The following is a 19,951-nucleotide window of genomic DNA, read 5'->3' on the forward strand; positions in this document are numbered from 1 at the left end:
GTTTGTAACTCAATAAACAATTTGAACAGAGAATTGTTAAAAAAATAAATAAATAAATAAAAACAGCAAATCACACAGAGTCACTTGACAGTGAGGTGTTCGAGCCAAATGTTGGAGTCACTTAGTGTTTGGGTGTTAGTTACTTGTCCTTTTTTTTTATTAACTAATGCTTATTATTAAAAAATATTATTTTATGTTTCTGTTTTCAGTAATGTGCTAGTTTGCGTGGTATATTAATACATGTCTGTGTTTGCAGAATGTAGGACACCATGTTTCCACAGCTTACTTTTATTTTTCCCCAACAACTGTACTACAATATTCTACTCATACAGACCTGAATTACAGATAAACCACACCAAGACTTTACAGTGCTTTAACCATTGTATCAAGAGTCTTGGTCTTAATGTGAGAGGATAATTCAGATGCACTCACTACTAAGCCTGTGGACTTTTTCCTCTGCAGATACCATCATTAACCTGCCAAACAATAAATTGTCTTCTGAGCTTTGAACTATAACATCCCAGGGAGGAAATATTCTCCCTAAGAAACATTTGATATGCCTAGAACCAGAGTCTGCAAGCCCTGCAATGAAAGGGTTTATACTAAGCTTAACACTAAACTCACATAAATAATTTCCCTAGAAATTCAGGTGTATGGTATATTCTATAATCAGCTAGTTATAAGCATGTTGTTTTTTATACTGTTCTTGTGTAATCAACACATCATGAGGACGAGATACTACCATAAAGAATAAGGAAGGATAAGTAACTGACTGCCTTAATACCTGAAGGTTAGGCGGATAAATGAGTACTCAGATAATCATAGATACAAGAAAAGTCTTCAGCATCTGTGGCTACCTATGAACCATTATTTTTATCACTGTAATAAAAGTTTCACATGCTGATCTAGTTGTTATGGAATCAGTTAATGCTGCTTTCCACAAAGCACACACTCTTGACTTTTTTGGTTACTTTCTTTTAAAAATAAATATTTTATGATCGAAAATGTGGAGAATAAAAAAAGGAGAGTAGTACTTTTAAAAAAAAAAAAAAAAAGTATATATTGTCTAGACATTTTTCCAGTATGCAGTAAATTATAACATCTGTTTTTGCTTAATTCAAATAATTTTAAAATACTTCCGATTTTTGTTTTCCATTTTTTTGTTTGTTTAACTGTAATATATGGTTTAAAACCACTGTAACATATAACTAAAGTCTGTGTTTTGTTTTGTTTGTTTTTTCTATTAGTATTTTCTATATTGTGGATTTTGAATTATAAAATAAATGTGTCGGTATGTTACTCATAACTGTACTCTTCAGCCTATATGCCTTTAACCTCTTCAGTCTTGGAAGGTTTACCCCCCCCCCCCCCTCCCCTTCATGACCAGGCCATTTTTTGCGATACAGCACTGCGTAACTTTAACTGACAATTGTGCGGTTGTGCGTCCAGAATAAAATTGATGTCCTTTTTTTCCCACAAATAGAGCTTTTTTTTGGTGGTATAAACAAAAAAAATGCCAATTTTGGAAAAAAAAAAAACAATGGGGGCATGGCTTGGATGCTGACTAATATGGCAGCTTAAGATCTTAGCTCCGGCACACCAAGGCTTACTTCTTACCCTGCTGAAGGAGATACCCGTCTCGAACTATGGGGAGACCGGAACTCATCTAGATCGCGCTCACGGTCTCCTAGGATTTCTGGCATCCAGCTTAGCGGCAACATTCCTGAGTTATTCCGCTCTCAGAATAAGGTAGCGATGGCCGCCGCACCACAAGTAGGCACACCAGGCCACGACACACATGCAACTAGCAGAAGCCTGCGGCGTTCCCTCTCCTCCCAGCTAGAATCTGCAGCCCCGATCACAAGCAAAACACCTAGCTTGGATGATCTACGGGTGGTAGCCGCCGACATCAAGGAGACCTTGTTGGCGGCGATATCAGACCTAAGGAGTGACATCCAAGGGGTGGTAATGCACTTAGAGGAGGTGGAAGCAGCAACTACTCAACACAAGTTTGAGCTTCAGGAGGTTAAATCTACTGCGGATGTTCACACAATTCACCTACGTGAACTCCACAGACACATGGAGGATTTGGACAACAGGGGATGGAGGAACAATCTGAGGGTGAGAGGTCTCCCAGAAACGATTGACAAATCACTTCAGCAGTGCTACATATTTTTAATGATCTTCTGGGCAGACACCCCTATTGACATGGGGAGGATTCACCGAGCTCTGAGAGGGAGACCCCCCTAGGGATATAATTTGCTGTAAAACTAACTTCAGATTAAAAGAAGAAATTCTCAGAAAATCGAGAAACCGCAAACAAGTCCTCTTTCAGGGTACTGAAATTGAACTACCGTATTTATCGGCGTATAACACGCACCTGTGTATAACACGCACCTTATTTTAAGAGGGATTTTTCTGGAAAAAAACTTAATTAAAATAAAAACTTTGAAGAAAAATAAGGGTAGCTCAGAACTTTGTCCCCTTCACCACTTTGAAACATTTGTACCTTAAAGGATATGAGTTCTGGACATCTCTACAGTGCCTGAAAGCAAATAGACACACACTCTGCTTTGCAGGATTGGAGGAGCTAGTGTGTGTCTCTTAGCTCCTCACCTCCCCGGCAGACTCATTTTGTTACTCTGGCCCCCTTTAACTCCAGTGAACACTGCTGCCTTACAAGGGAGGTCAAAGAGACACACACACTCTGCTTTGCAGGGAGGGGGGCCTGTCAGCTAGTATGTGTCTTTTAGCTCCCCCTCCCCCCCTGTCTGGCAGTTATTACGGTGTGCTCCACCACTCCCCGAGACTTATTTTATCCCACAGGTTTTTAACGACTTGTACCTGGCTGCTTCATGTTCGGCAGTTCTCTGCTCCTCTCAGCTCAGGCTTAACTCCCGTGAGCTGTACCGTGGTTACACTCTGATGGCCGCGATAGTTAAACTGTGTAACATACACAGATAGGAGGATGGTTGCCCGAAGCCTGCACTGTGGGGTCTGAGAAGCCCGGGACTTGCAGGTCCCCCGGGTAATCTTGGATGGCGTCCACTCGCCTGATACTGGGGTATGTACCCTGCCTTTTTTTTAATGATATCGGTGTATAACACGCACACACAATTTGCCTCCTATTTTCAGGGGGTAAAGGTGCATGTTATTTGTTGATAAATACGGTATATTGGGACCTTTCCCACATCACACTGCATCTCCACCCCCTACTTGAGCAACTGAGAGACAGAAACATTTCTTACCGAACAAAATTCCCATTCTGTCTCTCTGCTACCCATCAAGGATGCACAGCTACTCTGAGGGGTCCCGAGGATCTTCTTTCATTCTGTGAAGGCCTAAATCTCAACCTAGTGGACCTTCCCGATTAGTACAGCGGACTACGCCTTCCACCACTCAACAAGATAGCACCGATGGAGCTACAGATGCAGGGTCGTCCTCCCACCTTTAGACACCCGAAATCACCACAACCCTCTTATCCATCTCCGGCAAACCGACACGATTCGCATGGAGGGAGCCAACCACCTTCTCCTGCACATCGCAAACCTCGCCAAGATTGAGGGACTGCTACACCAAACATGATATTCTCCTGCAACATCTTCCCTCTCATTTAGATGTCGGAGGCCGTTGCACAAATAATTCTCCCAAGTTTAGGTACGCTACCCTCTTAAGTACTGCTTACATATTCCCCCGCAGCATTCGTGCTGCATCTTGAATGGCCCTTTCCAGTTTTAAGTCTCTCCATGTGATGTATCAATATCCAGAGGAATGAACAGTCATTCCTTACCAAGATACCAGATGGGACACTTCTCTGACTGTACTTGGTTAATCCAACCTGTCTTATCTGGGGAGACTCAAGGGCAATAACTTGTTTTACCTATTTCTGGACACTCCTCAGATGATCATACCAGGCCAACCCTGAGGATCGTGATTCCAAGACTGCATCTGAACCACGGCAACCTCCCTAAGAGGAGGTACCCTCAGTGACGCTTTGCATCCCACACCAGTCCAAAGGCATAGAGCTATTTAGATACTTGTCTAGATAGATATTTTTTTTTTTATAGATCTTTTTTTTTTATTATTATTGGGAATGTTATATAGCAGAAAGTGAATAATACTGCTTGTTTTCAAAATTGTTGCTCTTTTTTTGTTTATAGCACATACTCAAAATAAACCGCAGAGGTGATAAAATACCACCAAAAGAAAACCCTGTTTGTGTGTGTGTGTGGGGGGGGGGGGGGGGGGGCGTCAACTTTATTTGGGTACAGCATTGCACGACCGTGCACTTGTCAGTTAAATTAACGCAGTGCCGAAACGCAAAAATGGCCTGGTCATTAAGGGGGAAAATCCTTCCGGTCCAGAAGTGGTTAATGTCTTTCTCAACCCTCTGGAGGACACCGGCACGGCCTCCATGCCCTTTCGGGCGCTTAAGCAAATCAAAATACAATTACAGGAGCTTACATTGCATGACACTTGGAGAGTGACAAACACACACGAAAAATTACACATATTTCTCCCCACCTCATAATCGATATTCTAGGATTTATTTCCTATTCATAACACAGAAAGATCTTCCCTTTCTGCGAAATGCTATGATAGAACAAATGATGCTTTTGGATCATATTCCAATAACGATGACCCTAGAATTCCCATAGAAACCCCCGTTTACTAAAACATGGAGACTCGATCCCACACTTCTCGCAAATACCGCCCTTACCCGTGAATCCCTACAACACATTTTTGAAGAAAACTACACCCCAGATGTGCCTCCACTAACTCAATTAGAGACACACAAATGAGGGATATTTCTCTTGCTAGCAGCTACAAGGAAGAAAAACACGCAAACACTAGTTTAATCATTATTGCAGACAATACAGACACTTGAGAAAACACACAAATGCACATTGTCACAGAAAGTGTATGCGGAATTACTTCAGGCATGCAATAATCTAGCAGAGGATCTATACCGAAAAAATAAACAAAAGTTTATACTTTTACAGAAGTTGTTCTACAAGCAAGGCGATAAAAGTGGAAAACTTCTAGCCAAGGCCCTGCAAAATAGAAAAGCAACATCTTCCATACATCAAATAATCACAGCAAGATGCCAAAAAGTAGCCAACTTAATAGACATAGCAGCTCAAGTCAAAACATACTACTCGACCTTGTACAACTTATCCCTGGCCAAAAAACAACCTAATGACCATAGACCACAGAAGGAGATCATACAAGAAATCATTTCCCAGTGCAGCCCAAAACCCATCTCAGAAGACATGGCCTCCCAGTTGGAAGACCCAGTGACAGATGAGGAACTTAAAGCGGTAGTGCAACAGCTGAAAAAAGGGAAAAGCCCAGGACCAGACGGCTACACAGCGCTATACTGCAAAACCTTTCTAGATGACATAGCCAACCCCCTCATACGAACCTTTAACTCTCTCTCCAACCCCGACACTAACATGCCCAATTTCACAGAAGCTCATATCACGGTGATACCAAAACCTGGTAAAGACCCCAACTTTGTATCCATTTCCCTCCCAATCTCACTACTCAATGTAGACTTAAAAATTTTCTCCAAAATATTAGCAAATCGGCTTTCACCGATCATCGATTCTATAGTAGAAAAAGACCAAGAAGGCTTTGTCCCAGGCAGGCACTACTGCCAAGACTTATGGCTTATTTTTGTCACTTGATTTATAGAAGACATTTGACAGAGTGGCCTGGGACTATCTAACAATGGTACTAGAAAAATTGGGCATCTGAACGTGCATGCTGAATTTTATCACAGCTCTTTGCGCCGCACCATCTGCGAAGGTGCGGATAAGTGGATGCAGTCGAACGCCTTCTCCTTACACAACGGTACGAGACAGGGATGCCCCCTATCCCTGCTTCTGTTCATCCTAACACTGGAACCGTTACTTAGACACCTACCAGACAACGACACTATTAAAGGCATAATCTTAGCAAACCATCAATACAAACTAGCAGCTTTTGCGGATGACATCGAACCTCACATAATCCTCCCAAATCTAATTGAGATTATTCCAAACCATTTCAAATTTAAAAATGAACTTCACCAAATCACATGCACTAAATGTGACCCTACCAATGTCACTAGTAGAACAGTGCAAGCAAAATTCCCCGTTTTCATGGCAAGCCGAAGCAATTACTTAGGCATATAACTTCCTTCACGATTATCAGAATTATAGGCTAGCAATTATATGCCAACCTTACAAAAGATTGCTGCAGATTTACGGAAGTGGGATAAACCAACTTTCTCTTGGTTTAGGAAGAGCAGCACTTCTTAAGATGAATGCTCTCCCAAACATGCTATATATTTTACAGGCTATCCCATTTGACCTACCTGCAACATTTTTTCCGGCATACTAAAAACTCAGCACAACCTTTTTATATGGGGGAAAAAGCGCCCACGCATTAACTATGACCATAACCCTACCTAAACAGAAGGGGGGCAGGGGTCTCACACACCTAGAAAAAGATCAATGGGCGTGTCACCTAGCCAGAATTATGGATTGGCACTCGCTCGACACAGCAAAAGAGTGGGTGCAACTTAAAACCGCTTTATCCTTCATCCCTCTAAAAGCAATGCCATAGCTGACATTACGTCAACTTCCCTCCTCAATATGGGATCACCTTCTCTTTGCTCCATCAATTAAATGCTTCCAAAAAGCTTGTGTCAGGACTAAAATATCCTCAATATTATGCCCATTAACACCGCTACGGATGAACACAGAATTCCAACCTGGGATGTCGACAATCTTTCTAACGGATGCAGACTCTAGGAGCACATTGATTCTTTAACCCGGGTAAACTCCTTACCAAGGACCAATTATCCATGCAAAGGCCAAAGACATACATTTCTGAGTGGACATACAGTATCTCACAAAAGTGAGTACACTCCTCACATTTTTGTAAATATTTTATTCTATCTTTTTATGTAACGACACTACAGAAATTACACTTTGCTACATTGTAAAGTAGTGAGTGTAAAGCTTGTATAGCAGTGTAAATTTGTTGTCCCCTCAAAATAACTAAACACACAGCCATTAATGTCTAAAACGCTGGCAACAAAAGTGAGTACACCCCTAAGTGTAAAAGTTCAAATTGGGCCCAATTAGCCATTTCCCCTCCCAGTGTCATGTGACTTGTTAGTGTTACAAGGTCTCAGGTGTGAATGAAGAACAAGTGTGTTAAATTTGGTGTTCTCACTCTCTCATACTGGTCACTGGAAGTTCAACATTGCACCTCATGGCAAAGAACTCTCTGGATCTGAAGAAAAGAATGGTTGCTCTACATAAAGATGGTCTAGAATATAAGAAGATTGCCAAGACCCTGAAACTGAGCTTCAGCATGGTGGCCAAGACCATACAGCGTTTGAACAGGGCAGATTCCACTCAGAACAGGCCTTGTCATGGTCGACCAAAGAGGTTGAGTGCACATGCTCAGCGTCATATCTAGAGGTTGTCTTTGTGAAATAGACGTATGAGTGCTGCCAGCATTGCTGCAGAGGTTGAAGGGGTATGGAGTCAGCCTGTCAGCGTTTAGACCATACGCAGCACACTGCATCAAATTGCTCTGCATGGATGTCGTCCCAGAAGGAGGTCTCTTCTAAAGATAATGCACAGGAAAGCCTGCAAACAGTTTGCTGAAGACAAGCAGACTAAGGACATGGATTACAGTAACCATGTCCTGTGTTCTGATGAGACCAAGATAAACGTATATTGTCCAGATGGTGTCAAGCGTGTGTTGCGGTAACCAGGCGAGGAGTACAAAGACAAGTGTGTCTTGCCTACAGTTAAGTATGGTGGTGGGAGTGTCATGGTCTGGGGCTGCATGAGTGCTGCCAGCACTGGGGAGCTACAGTTCATTGAGGGAACCATGAATCCCAACATATAATGTGACATACTGAAACATAGCATGATCCCATCCCTTTGGAAGCTGAACCGCAGGGCAGTATTCTAACATAACAACCCCAAACACACCTCCAAGACGACCACTGCTTTGCTTAAGAAGCTGAGGGTAAAGGTGATGGGCTGGCCAAGCATGTCTCCAGATCTAAACTCTATTGAGCATCTGTGGGGCATCCTTAAACGGAAGGTGGAGGTGCGCAAGGTATTTAACATCCACCAGCTCCGTGATGTCATCATGGAGGAGTGGAAGAGGACTCCAGTGGCAACCTGTGACGCTCTGGTAAACTCCATGCCCAAGAGGGTTAAGACAGTGCTGCAAAATAATGGTGGCCACACAAAATATTGACAATTTGGGCCCAATTTGGACGTTGTCACTTAGGGGTGTACTCACTTTTGTTGCCAGCGGTTCAGACATTAATGGCTGTGTGTTGAGTTATTTTGAGGGGACAGAAAATTTGCACTGTTATACAAGCTGTACACTCACTACTTTACATTGTAGTAAAGTGTCATTTCTTCAGTGTTGTCACATTAAAATATATAATAAAATATTTACAAAAATGTGAGGGGTGTATGTTCAATTGCGGTATTTCTTCCTCTTCCTAAACCTCCATACACACATCTCGACCACTAACCCCGTTTGAAACTATTTTTTTCAAATGCTTCCTCTCGACAACATGTCATTTCCACAGTGTACTTTCTCTTAGGAGGCCATGTATCAGTGACTTCCTGGAAAGCTTGCAAGGCTTGGAATGAAGATCTGAAAGTAGGCATACCTTAGGATGGATGGAAACTTATTTTCCACACTATATGCCAACTTTGATACATTTTATTGATTTTTTATTGTTTGATTGTAAATGCCAACTTTGATACATCCCTTACAAGCGGGTTTTACACAGGGTAGGTCAGCAACCTCAAATATCCGAAAAGTTCTTACTGCTCTTGAATTTGCAAGATCCAACCCTACTGTGGATACTGCCATTGTCACTCTACGCCAAAAAAGTGTTTGACAATGTCAGCTTTCAATGGCTGAAGTTGGTCCTTACCAAACTTGGCTTCACGGGCCTCTTTCTACACCTCATAAGCGCCATGTGCTCTGCGCCTACGGCATATGTGGTCCCAGCTGGACACATCCCAAAACCCATACGGCTCTATAAAGGGACACGTCAGGGATTCCCACTATCACCTCTTCTCTTCAACTTGGCAATAGAACCCCTCTCTAGGCATCTGCTTCTTCATCCGAAGTTACAAGGGATTTGTGGGGGGGGGACCAAGAATTGCGTACGGCGCTGTTTGCGTTTGATATTCTAATCTTTACATTTAACCCACAGAATGACTTACCCCACATTCAAGAGATATTTGCACATTTTTGGAAATATTCCGGCCTAAGAATTCCTCAAAAAGTGAGATTCTCCCTCTGTTCATGACCCATCCTGGTCCGAGGGATCAGTCTTACTGGTGTCTAAATCATTTATAACCTACCTGGGGGTGAAGATGGGCTGAACCCCTTCCTCGCTGTACCATCTCAATTTCACTCCGGTCTTGAACAAAATTATAATAAAACTAGGGAACTGGCAGAAACTACCACTGTCTTTTTTTTTATGGCGAGCTTCCCTAGATTTCTGTACCCTCTACAAACTATCCTCATATTGCTGAAACACTTAGATTTCCATAAACTACACAAAGCGCTAAACACCTACATGTGGCAGGGTCATCATCCATGGATTGCGATTCAAAAACTATCCCCCCCCAAACACGAAGGAGGAGTAGGACTCCCGAACATAAGATTATACAATCTCTCTTGTCTTTTGTGAGGAGGTTAAGACTGGATTTCTCAGAACTCTAGATACACTAATTTTGAGTTGGAGTCCCAAATGACTGGTCCTCATAGTCTGCCCACCTTCCTGCACTGCAGAGTCAGGGACTTACCTCCCTCCTTGAAACAAAATCTCTTGATAAGGGACACGGTGATAGCATGGAGGGAGATGAGGAAGAAATTGGGGGTCCCCCACTCTATCACTCCCAAAGGGTGATCCATGGCCAATACAAACATCTACATTCTGTTAACTTGCGTTTTAACAAATTAAGCTAATTGAATTCTTTATCTATAAATGGCGATGTTAAGGACTCATCTGAAAAGTGTAGCGTTTCCTCATCAGCATACAAGTTGGTTGTCTGATAGAACTTGTGATTCACATTAGCCAAGAAGTGTAGCTATTCTGTAGATGCTAGGCATTAATTATATCTATGCATATTCTCCCCCCCCCCAGACCCTCTCTCATAACCTTTCTCTCTTCCCACTAACCCCCCTCCCTCCCTCCCCAGTCTATTCAAAACTGTAAATCATTTTATATTTTGCGGATGACTCTTAATGTGTAAAACATTTTTATATTTACATCAAAAACAGGCAGAACCATCTAGTAGACCTGTTTAGTTGAGGGCCTTTTTGCAGTTGAGGATTTGAAGTACAAATCTACCTCAAATTTTTAATTGTACTTCCAGCTCCTCTGCATCAATGCATAGGTGGAGTTTCTATTAAACAAACCTATATTATTTAACATAGGAAAATAAATAAATATATATATATCAATAATAATAGTTTTATCACCCTATGGAGTGGCCTTGTATTGTATGTCTTATTCGGTAATGTGTCGGAATTGCTTTTAAAACATTTTTATTGATTTATTTAGTGTCTGCTGAGAATCTGGAGAAGACAATTAAGCACATGGAGCGACAGCTTCAGCAGCTTGAGAAGGATTTGGAGACCTTTCCCCTGTCTGATGATGTACATGACAAGTTTGTGACAAAGATGTCCATATCCTTTTGACAGCTACATGCCTTATGTAGGGCTGGCTGAATAAGCTGAGAATTTACTTAACATTTTAAATGTGTTCCAGTAACCTCTTTGTGTTTTTTCAGCTTCCATGCTTCCAAGCCTGTAAACAGTTTAACAACAAAAGGACTGCTTGCTGTGAGTAAAAGGTTTCTTCAAAAGCTGAGGCCCATAGTTCTGACTGAGCAGAAGTGAATTGTGTAAAGGTTCTTTTGTTAGATGTATTTTGTTTATTGTAAAGAACCTTTTTTGGGGTTGCTTGTGTGCACATGGAGTCATGCAGCATGTATTTTTGTTTTCTATGCATATGTACTACATCTAACAGATGAAAAAAAAAAAAAAAGTTGTAGATTACATAGACATGTATAATGCAATAAGGGCATTGGTATACTTCCATATAACTGAGTTGAACTTGACAGAGTGAGGTTAGCCTGCTACAGCATATATTTCAGGTTAAGCCTTAAACCTTCATGTCTGCTTGAGTAGTGCTATGATTATTCCCTAGCTAAAGCCTGGTTTAGGGGTTGTCTATATACATGTAAATTAACAGCAAGTTGGCCCTGGACTGGTCATTTTTTTTAAAAAAGGCCCTTTCATATAAACTAAGCTGAGGTCTTAACCATTAATCAACCAATTTCTTACAGTTTTAAAGGATATGTCCACCCTTTAAAGACTATAGATAGCAATGCTGTTATGGATAAGAGTCAAGTATAATTGTGCGCTACCCTTATAAAAGCTATGATGAATAGAATGCCAGCTGCTGCTACCACCTAAATGTGTTCCCACATAAAAAGAAATAAAAGGACAAAATGTGGTAGCGCTTCTAAGAACGAATAAATTATAAACAGTAAAACCATAAATATCATCCAATTAATTTACCAAAGTAAGGTTTATATCTTACTAAAGTGCAATGTGAAGCATAGACACCGTCTCTGATAAAAAAAAAAAAAAAATAGGTGCTACCAAGATAAGAAATTCTAAATAAAACCTATTACATAGAAAAAATTGTGATACCGCTACTATAAAATTGGTAAAAAAAATATCAGTGTAAAAGAGGTTTACATATAGCATATTAAATAAAGTGGCAAATGGGAAAAAACCTAATACAGTGCAATATATTGCAGAGAACCCTGTCTCTGGTAAATTAAAGTGCAGATAAAGCGCATGAATCCAAAGTGAAAAAAATAAAATAAATATATATAAGTAACCACTCTAACAGTGGAAATGTGCAGTATATAAAGTCCAAAAAAGTCTCTATTCAAGAAACAGCCAGTGAGTCATTCCATGTGCATCCACTCCTTTAAGTGATCTGCTGCTATCACCAGGTGAAGTGTCTGCTTACCTTCATATTTCACCCTCAAGGGGTCTCAGGCAGTTAGAGAGCAGCTAGATTAATGCCTTCCATTCAATGTCCCAATACTTTTGGACCAACACCGAGTATAGTAGAGCGATCTGTTGAATGGACGTCATTAATCTAGCTGCTCTCTAACTGCCTGAGACCCCTTGAGGGTGAATTATGAAGGTGAGCAGACACTTCACCTGGTGACAGTGGTGACATCACTTAAAGGAGTTGATGCACATGGAATGACTCACTGGCTGTTTCTTCAATAGAGACTTTTTTGGACTTTATGTACTGCACATTTGCACTGTTAGAGCGGTTACTTATTTATATGTATATATTTATTTTTTTCACTTTTGATTCATCCGTTTTATTTGCACTTTACTTCACCAGAGACTGGGTTCTCTGCACTATATTGCACTGTATTCGTTTTTTTCCCATTTGGCACTATATTTAATATGCTATAATATATAAACCTACCTCTTTTACACAATTTTTCTACCAATTTTATAGTAGCGGTATTACAATGCTGTTATGGATGTAGCCCTTTCTCTTGTGGTTGATGCTAGTTCTGGGTCAGTGAAGCTAAAGTAGTCCATGAATTAGGGCCTTTTTCTTGCTATCAAAGCCTTTAAGTCCCTTTTGAGCACTCTAATTTAGATCCTATGCACTGCTACATTTATACGTTTTGTAATCATTCGCAATTTCGCCTTCATAAGTCTTTTGGTTTGGATGACAATCTGTAATATGTTCATTTAGAATGGTAACATTCAAATGCCTCATACATTTGTATGAAAACTATCATGATTTACAAATTATTTATATCAGTTCACAAAATCTGCTCTCAAATATGAACTGTTGTGCATATAAACATTAAACTAATTTAAATTTACTAAACAAAAATCCTGCTCACAGGGACCCAGTTGTTTTTGGTGCCACCATCCTACTTTTCTTGCAGTGTAGCGGTCTATTGCACCCTGCACATGAAAAATACCACCTCCTGTATTCCCTGGGTTCTGTTGTCTGCTGCCCACCTCTTGCAGCAGTTTATCTGCATATTTCCACTTCTAAAGCCTTGTTTATCCATTTGGTTCAGCTGTGCAAACAGGAGGATTGTGACCATAGTCAGTCCATGTTTTTTTTTTTTTTTTATAACAGCATCAGAGTCCTTGTTGCTCTTCATAGCTGTTCTGTCTTTAGATTATTCTAGTTAAAGTAGAGCTAACCCCAATCACTAAAAATGTCATATAAGCTTTACATGTGAAAACATTGCCACCCAGATTGTTCAGAACGCTGAAGGGGAAGGTTCAGTACTCATTTGAGTATTGTTAGAGTAGTCACATGATTGGAAGTCCATCCCACTTGCTATCAATCTTTACTCTGAATAATAGAAATCCAGAGGTAAGAACCTGAACTGCCGAGACTACATCCCCATAATATGGAAAGGAACAAAGAAAAAAAAAACCTTTGTGGGACTTTAAGGGCTGTGGTATAGCAATATCTGATATAGTCTCAATTGGCTAAAAAGTATAAATTTTATTTAACACAAAATGAAAATGACACGTACAATGTAGTACATCATAAGAACAATGTGGTTGTGACAGTGAAGGCGCATACACTATACTGTTACTTATAAAGGCAACAATCACATGTAACCCAACCCCTAAGGGTAGGGGGTTGGCAAGGCCCGACACGTTTCGAATAACAGGAGGATAGTTCAATATTCTTCAAGGGCACAGGTGATTATAGCATATTCTGTAAGTATACATATAAAGCAATAGGCTTAATACATTTTATACATAGATTGTAATAACAATAAAGATGAATCAATCTGGAGGAGACTGACCTCATGCACTGTATGCAAAAAGTGCACACACAACCAAAGATAAAAGGTGATGACATAAAAGATCTTGTTGCATTTCCCTCACGAAGAGCCAAGAAGGCACCCATCAGCAGAGACCAAAGGTCGGCCAGTGTCCAAACCCAAAAGGCAGTATCAAAGAGAGGGATGCTGCATTGATAAAGGAATTTAATATATGAGGTCAAGGCATATCTATGTAGACTCAATGTGGCATAAAAATAGGCTCAATCAAATATGATTGAACTTTTATCAAAGAAATTCTTCCATCCATATATATATATATATATATATATATATATATATATATATATACCCACACACACACACATATATATATATATATACACACACACAGAGGACTATATAGTCTCCTCAGTGGGGACAAATATCCCTGATATAAAGCATATGGCATCCAATTACCAAGCCTATGATTATATATTTAAGCTATATGAAGGATGTAGCGATCCCATACGTATGCCCCTGGTCTAAATGAAAAGCATGGTAAATATGTAGGGCAAACACTTCCTAAATTACAAGTTCAGCAGTTTTTAAAATGGGTGTAGTTAAGCACCATAGAGAAGTATGCAAACACACACCAAAAACGTGCAGACATAAACCAAAGAGAGTACAATTAGTGACTAATCCCAAAAGGGGGTAGCAGGTGTAGAAAAAGGTTGACAAAGCTTAAGATAACCAGGAAAGGTTCCCCATAGAAAAACGAACAAACAGAGAATCATATTACCATCTCGCTTGTAGAATGTCAGATTGACTACTGGGTTAAGGGAGGGGTATGCCTGGCCCAGGAGAAAATTATTCTCTTAATATAGGAAGAAAGTAGGTGGGTAAAGTAGTGGGGTCACATTCTTTTTTTTATAAACTTATTTTTCTCTAAATTTTCTTGAAAATAATACAAACCATGTTGAAGTGAAAAGTAGAGAACATATTAACATAACAAATACAATATTGTACGGGTCGGATACGTAGATCTGTCAAGGTGCACAATAAATGGCACATAGTATATGGCACAAAAACCAATTGGGGAAGTTTACATAAACATTGTCAATAATGTTGTTCAGTGTATCATACAATGTGAAGAAAGTTCTACTGCCTGAAATCAAGGGGTGAATTAGCAGGGGGAGGAGCTGGAAGGAGCGGAGAGCAAACCCAAGGTCTTGGGTATAGGATTATAGGTTGCAGAACCCTTCGAAACCTGTTCAGGGTAGATTTGGGATCGGACTCCTCCAATGGGAATATCCTGTGTCCATGATCCTACCCTCCCCCTCTGTGCATGGGTCATCTGTCCATCTCCCCCAGCTCCTCTGCTTTACTAAGTGAGACAAGGTTAATTATAGCATCCTACAAAACCATGTAATTTTTCCAGGAGGACTAGTGGTTCATGCAAGTCAAATGTGTCATGTTTGACCTTGAAATTATGTACTCAAATATGCAATTTTGGTTTACCAAAGCAACAACATCAGATAGGTTGGGAGTTAGTCGATTTCCAATTCCTCATTATTAATAGTCGAGTAAAGTTGAAAGGAGAATATGGGTGAATTTTTTTTCTATATGTCAAGGGGATCTTGTTGATTCCTAGGTAAGGATTGCCAGTGCAGGGTTGGGTTTGAGGATAATACCTGTGCGTGCAGCTATTAGTTTGAACACCTGGTTCCAGATAACTTAATAGATTGGGACAAGACCAAATGGAGTGAGAGAGGTTGCCAGTGTGCCCACATCCCCTCCAGCATACCATGGAGTAGGAAGGAGACATCTTTGCCAGCCTATAGGGGGTGTAGTACCAACGGTTTAAAGATTTGATGGCCAGTTCGCTATGGCTAGAGCAGTGCGACGCATGGGATATCGAGCTGATGGCTGCCACCCATTCTTTTTGGGTGAAGTTTTGGTGGAGGTCACTTTCCCATTTAGTCATGGCTCCCGATTTGGAAAACCGAGACTTGGATTGTAGCAGGTTAAAGAGTAGTGAGATAGTCTTTTTAGGCGGTTATTGGTGATGTAATGATGACCCACAGTGTGGGGTGTAGTCGTAAGTTAGGTAGAGAATACAAAGTACAGCGCCAATATAAACTCAAATGCTGGGAAATTTCAATATGAGGAAGAGTCCAACAGATGCAAATGATGAAAATCCACAGTTGAAGATAAAAGTCCAACCACCAAGGAGTGGAATCAATATAGTTGAAAACATCAACACCGCGTGCACCAGAGTGGAAAAAAAAGATGTCTGCTTACCGGAACCTCATGACCCCCTGTTAGGGTGGGTCAAATGAGCGTGTAGTAGAGATATCCACAGAGGGGGTCCTCTAAGATAAGGGAACCAATCCAGCGAGATCACTCCAAAACATGCAGGTTTCCGGTGCCCAGACAGATCAGTGCAGCAGATGACAGCATTTATAAACCATATACCTCAAAAATGAAAAGGGAGACTTCAATGGCATAGTAAACTTAAATCTTTAATGGATATAGGAAAAATAATAAATGGCAATTTACAATCCGAACAAGTTAATGCGCATGGAAATGGCAAGGAAGCCTGGAACAGCGTGTCGACATGTGGGCGTGCCTAAGGTTTCGTCCCACTCAGGACATTTTCAAAGGCAATGCCCGCACCTGCCTGCACGCTATTTAAATGAAACTGACACAAGGTCATCCCACGGGGTCCCGGAAGTTCGGAGCCACAGGAAGTACATCCGTCGGAAGTATCGTCATCGGCGGAGATATGTCACTTCCGGTTCACGGCCAAACCAGGAAAAAGCTTGCGTTTCTGCCTCGCTTATCACAGAGGCCCCGGAAGGTAACTCCCCTCAATAGGGTAGCCAAATCAAGATTGCACTCCAATTGAACAAACCCTCCTGCCGGCACTCAGACTCCTCCCTGCAGCATCCAGTAACGCCAAAGGGCTCTTAAATAGCGCAACCATGCCATAGTCTAACTGCACAGCCATGGTCGCACAAACACAGGGTAAACAGAAAAAAACCCCAGCTCAATCCAAACGCAATATAAAAATATAAAACAGTTGAGAGTTAAAAACACTATGAAGAAACGGAAAAAAAAACATAATGGAACACATATAATATCTTCAACGGTGGATTTTCATCATTTGCATCTGTTTGACTTTTCCTCATATTGAAATTTCCCAGCATTTGAGTTTATATTGGCGCTGTACTTTGTATTTTGTATTCTTGACTTGTTGTTTTTGTACTGGCAGCCTTTGCTATATTCAATTTTATATGTCCTGGGTGTAACCTAGCGTGGTAAGTTAGGTAGACCATGTTTTTTTATGTAGTGGAGAATCCGCATGCCTGTGAATTGGGCCTAAGGAGGTTGGGAAAACGAGGTTGTCATAGCCTTTAGTGGCATGGAATTGTTGTTGGTGATATCTTCCAGGCATCTAACACCTAGTTGTGTAAGTGGCTGAGTAGAGATATGAGGTATAAAGTGCTGGAAGATCTCGATATTTAGGGCATTTTCCGAGGAAGGAGGAACTTTTGGGGTTAGAGCTTGAAAGTGCCTCCAAGCACTGATAATTTAGTAGTAGGAGATAAATGTTTAAACTGAGTGCATCCCCATAGATCCGCTAGTATTGGGTGACATGGCAGTTTCCACCTCCACCCATCTAGGTCGTTCTCCTTGTGAGAACCAATGTTTAGTGTGGTCTAATTGAGCTGCCCAGAAGTAATCTCTCACGTCTGGAAGTCCTGCACCTCCTAATTTGATGTGCCTTACGAGTGAGGATTGTGGGCACCTAGCTTTTTTTCCTTGCCAGATAAAGGATTTGATGGCACTCGTCAGGACATTGATGACTTTGGTCATCGGTATTGGAAGAGATCTGAAAATGTATAGTATTTGGGGAATTATGAACATCTTTACCACTGAAATTGATAAGTTTGCCTGGGGAAGCGGGATCTTTGCCTGGTTTGGGTAAGGTGACCACCAAGGCCCTCAGTATCTCAGGCGGGAATGTCGTTGTTGCATAGCCTTGTTGAATACCTTTTGCAAGGAGGCAGAAATGAATGAGCTGTATAGCTTGTAATATTCATTGGGTAACCCATCAGGACCAGGTGTCTTCCCATTGGGCAGTGTTTTGATGGCACCAGTTATTTCTGCGATAGAAATGGGGATGTTAAGCCCCTCAAGTTGAGTACTGGAAAGTGTGGGAAGTTGAAGAGATGAAAGGAAATTTTGAATGGGCAGTTGGGATGGTTGGGGTGTATCGTTGGCGTCCTTCAGATTGTAAAGGGATTCGTAGTAATTAGCAAATTCATCCGCTATGCCCTGCAGATGAATTATATTTTGTTTAAGCGTGGGGTGCACTAGGTGGGAGATCCTACTTCTAGTACAGGAGACCTTAAGCTGATTTGCCAGATATTTACCCGCTTTGTTAGCACCACTATAGTGGGTTTTTTTAAGGCGATGGATGTGTGTGTGTGTGATATTTTTTGAGAAGGTGTAGACGTAGGTTCTCCCTCAGCCTCAAAAGGTCTCGGGATGTATCAGGCGATGGGTGCGCTATATTCTGGGATTCTAGGGTGTGAATGTCAGATAGTAAATTGTTAAGTTTACGGTTGTAAATGCTGCACATTTTGGCCCCCTGTGGTATACATATTCCCCTTATGAACGCCTTATGGGCGTTCCAAGTTATGAAATTGTCCTGCACCGAGTTTTGGTTGATGTCGAAATATTCCCCCAGTTGTTGAGCTATAGCCCTGGAAGAGCCTCTATCTTGCAAAATACGCATGTTACATCTCCAAACTGCAGGTCTACGCGACCGTTCTCCATCCTCCACTGTGATCATAATAGCCGCATGGTCCGACCAAGTGATGTCATGGATGGAGGATGAGGAAATCAGTTGTAGTAACCACCTATCCACAATAAACAGATCTATGCGGGAGTACGTGCGGTGTCTGGGGGAGAAGTAGGTGTAATCTCTCTCTCTGTAGTGTGCTGGCACCTCCAGACATCAAATGCATCCTCCTCATGCAGAATTTTCCCCAAATTACCCGGTCTCCTAAAAAAGCCATATTGAACATCAATAGAATGATCCACCGTTGGATTAAAGTCCCCACACATCAAAAATTGACCATACTTGACTAATTTTACATAAACCTGATTAATTTTGTTGAAGTCTCTTCAAGAATCGGACTTGATGGGTGTTGGGATCGTAGAGAGAGACCAGTGTGTAAGGGGAGTTGTTAATGTCTCCCATGACTATGATGTAATGGCCCTCCTCGTCCAGAATTGAGTCTCTCTTGTGAAAGGTGACTGAGTCTCTGATGGCAAGCAGGACCCCTCATTTCTCCTCTTGAGTGCATGCCAGGAATATGTGTGGGAAGTTTTTGTGTGTGCACTTTGGCATAGCGTTTTGGTTGAAGTGGGTTTCTTGAGCGCTAACAATGTCTGCATGCAATGCAGTCGTTCTGAACCAGTTGAGAGCTCACAAGGGGAAGGAGAGGAGCCATCCTATACAGCTGTGGATTACCTCAAGCTCTGTCTGACCAAGCTTAGCCGCTAGGTCACACACCCCAAGACATCCCAGAGTGTTCAGAACCAGCTGAGAGCTCACAAGGGGAAGAAGAGGAGCCATCCTATAAATCCATGGACTATCTCAAGCTCTGTCTGACCAAACTTTCACACACCCCAAGGTGAGATACCCACCTAAAGGGGGGTCATGGGAGTGGAGGTGATACATTGCACCCTAAATCTGTGGGAGATTCAAGCACTGGTAATTGGGAATTGTTCCCTGCACAACACCTAACCATGATTATATTTAATTTGACCACGGACATTTACATTCCAACACGTTATTCATTTTGAAGGACTTCCTTTTTGTGTTATCATATGGCGCTTTTCCACTACATGGAACCGAATGGTACGGCTCGCTTAAACAGTACCACCTCAGTTGTGGTTCCAACAGGGCCGTACCGGTACCATATCCCACAATCCTTTGCATGCAGCCTTGACTGTTTGTCACTACTAGCCACTGA

General features: G+C 41.4%; 1 protein-coding gene across 1 annotated transcript in view; it reads left to right on the forward strand.

The window, feature by feature from the left end:
• Window positions 1-19,951, forward strand: part of DIAPH3 (diaphanous related formin 3) — a 1,357,913-nt gene that overhangs the window by 948,362 nt on the left and 389,600 nt on the right. Inside the window, exon 23 of the mRNA XM_082245041.1 lies at window positions 10,616-10,739. Coding sequence (XP_082101167.1) covers window positions 10,616-10,739 — 124 coding nt within the window. The remainder of the gene's footprint in view (window positions 1-10,615; window positions 10,740-19,951) is intronic.

Source organism: Pelophylax lessonae (assembly GCF_965119305.1).
Source record: "Pelophylax lessonae genome assembly, chromosome: 2".
Classification (NCBI taxonomy): Eukaryota; Metazoa; Chordata; class Amphibia; order Anura; family Ranidae; genus Pelophylax; species Pelophylax lessonae.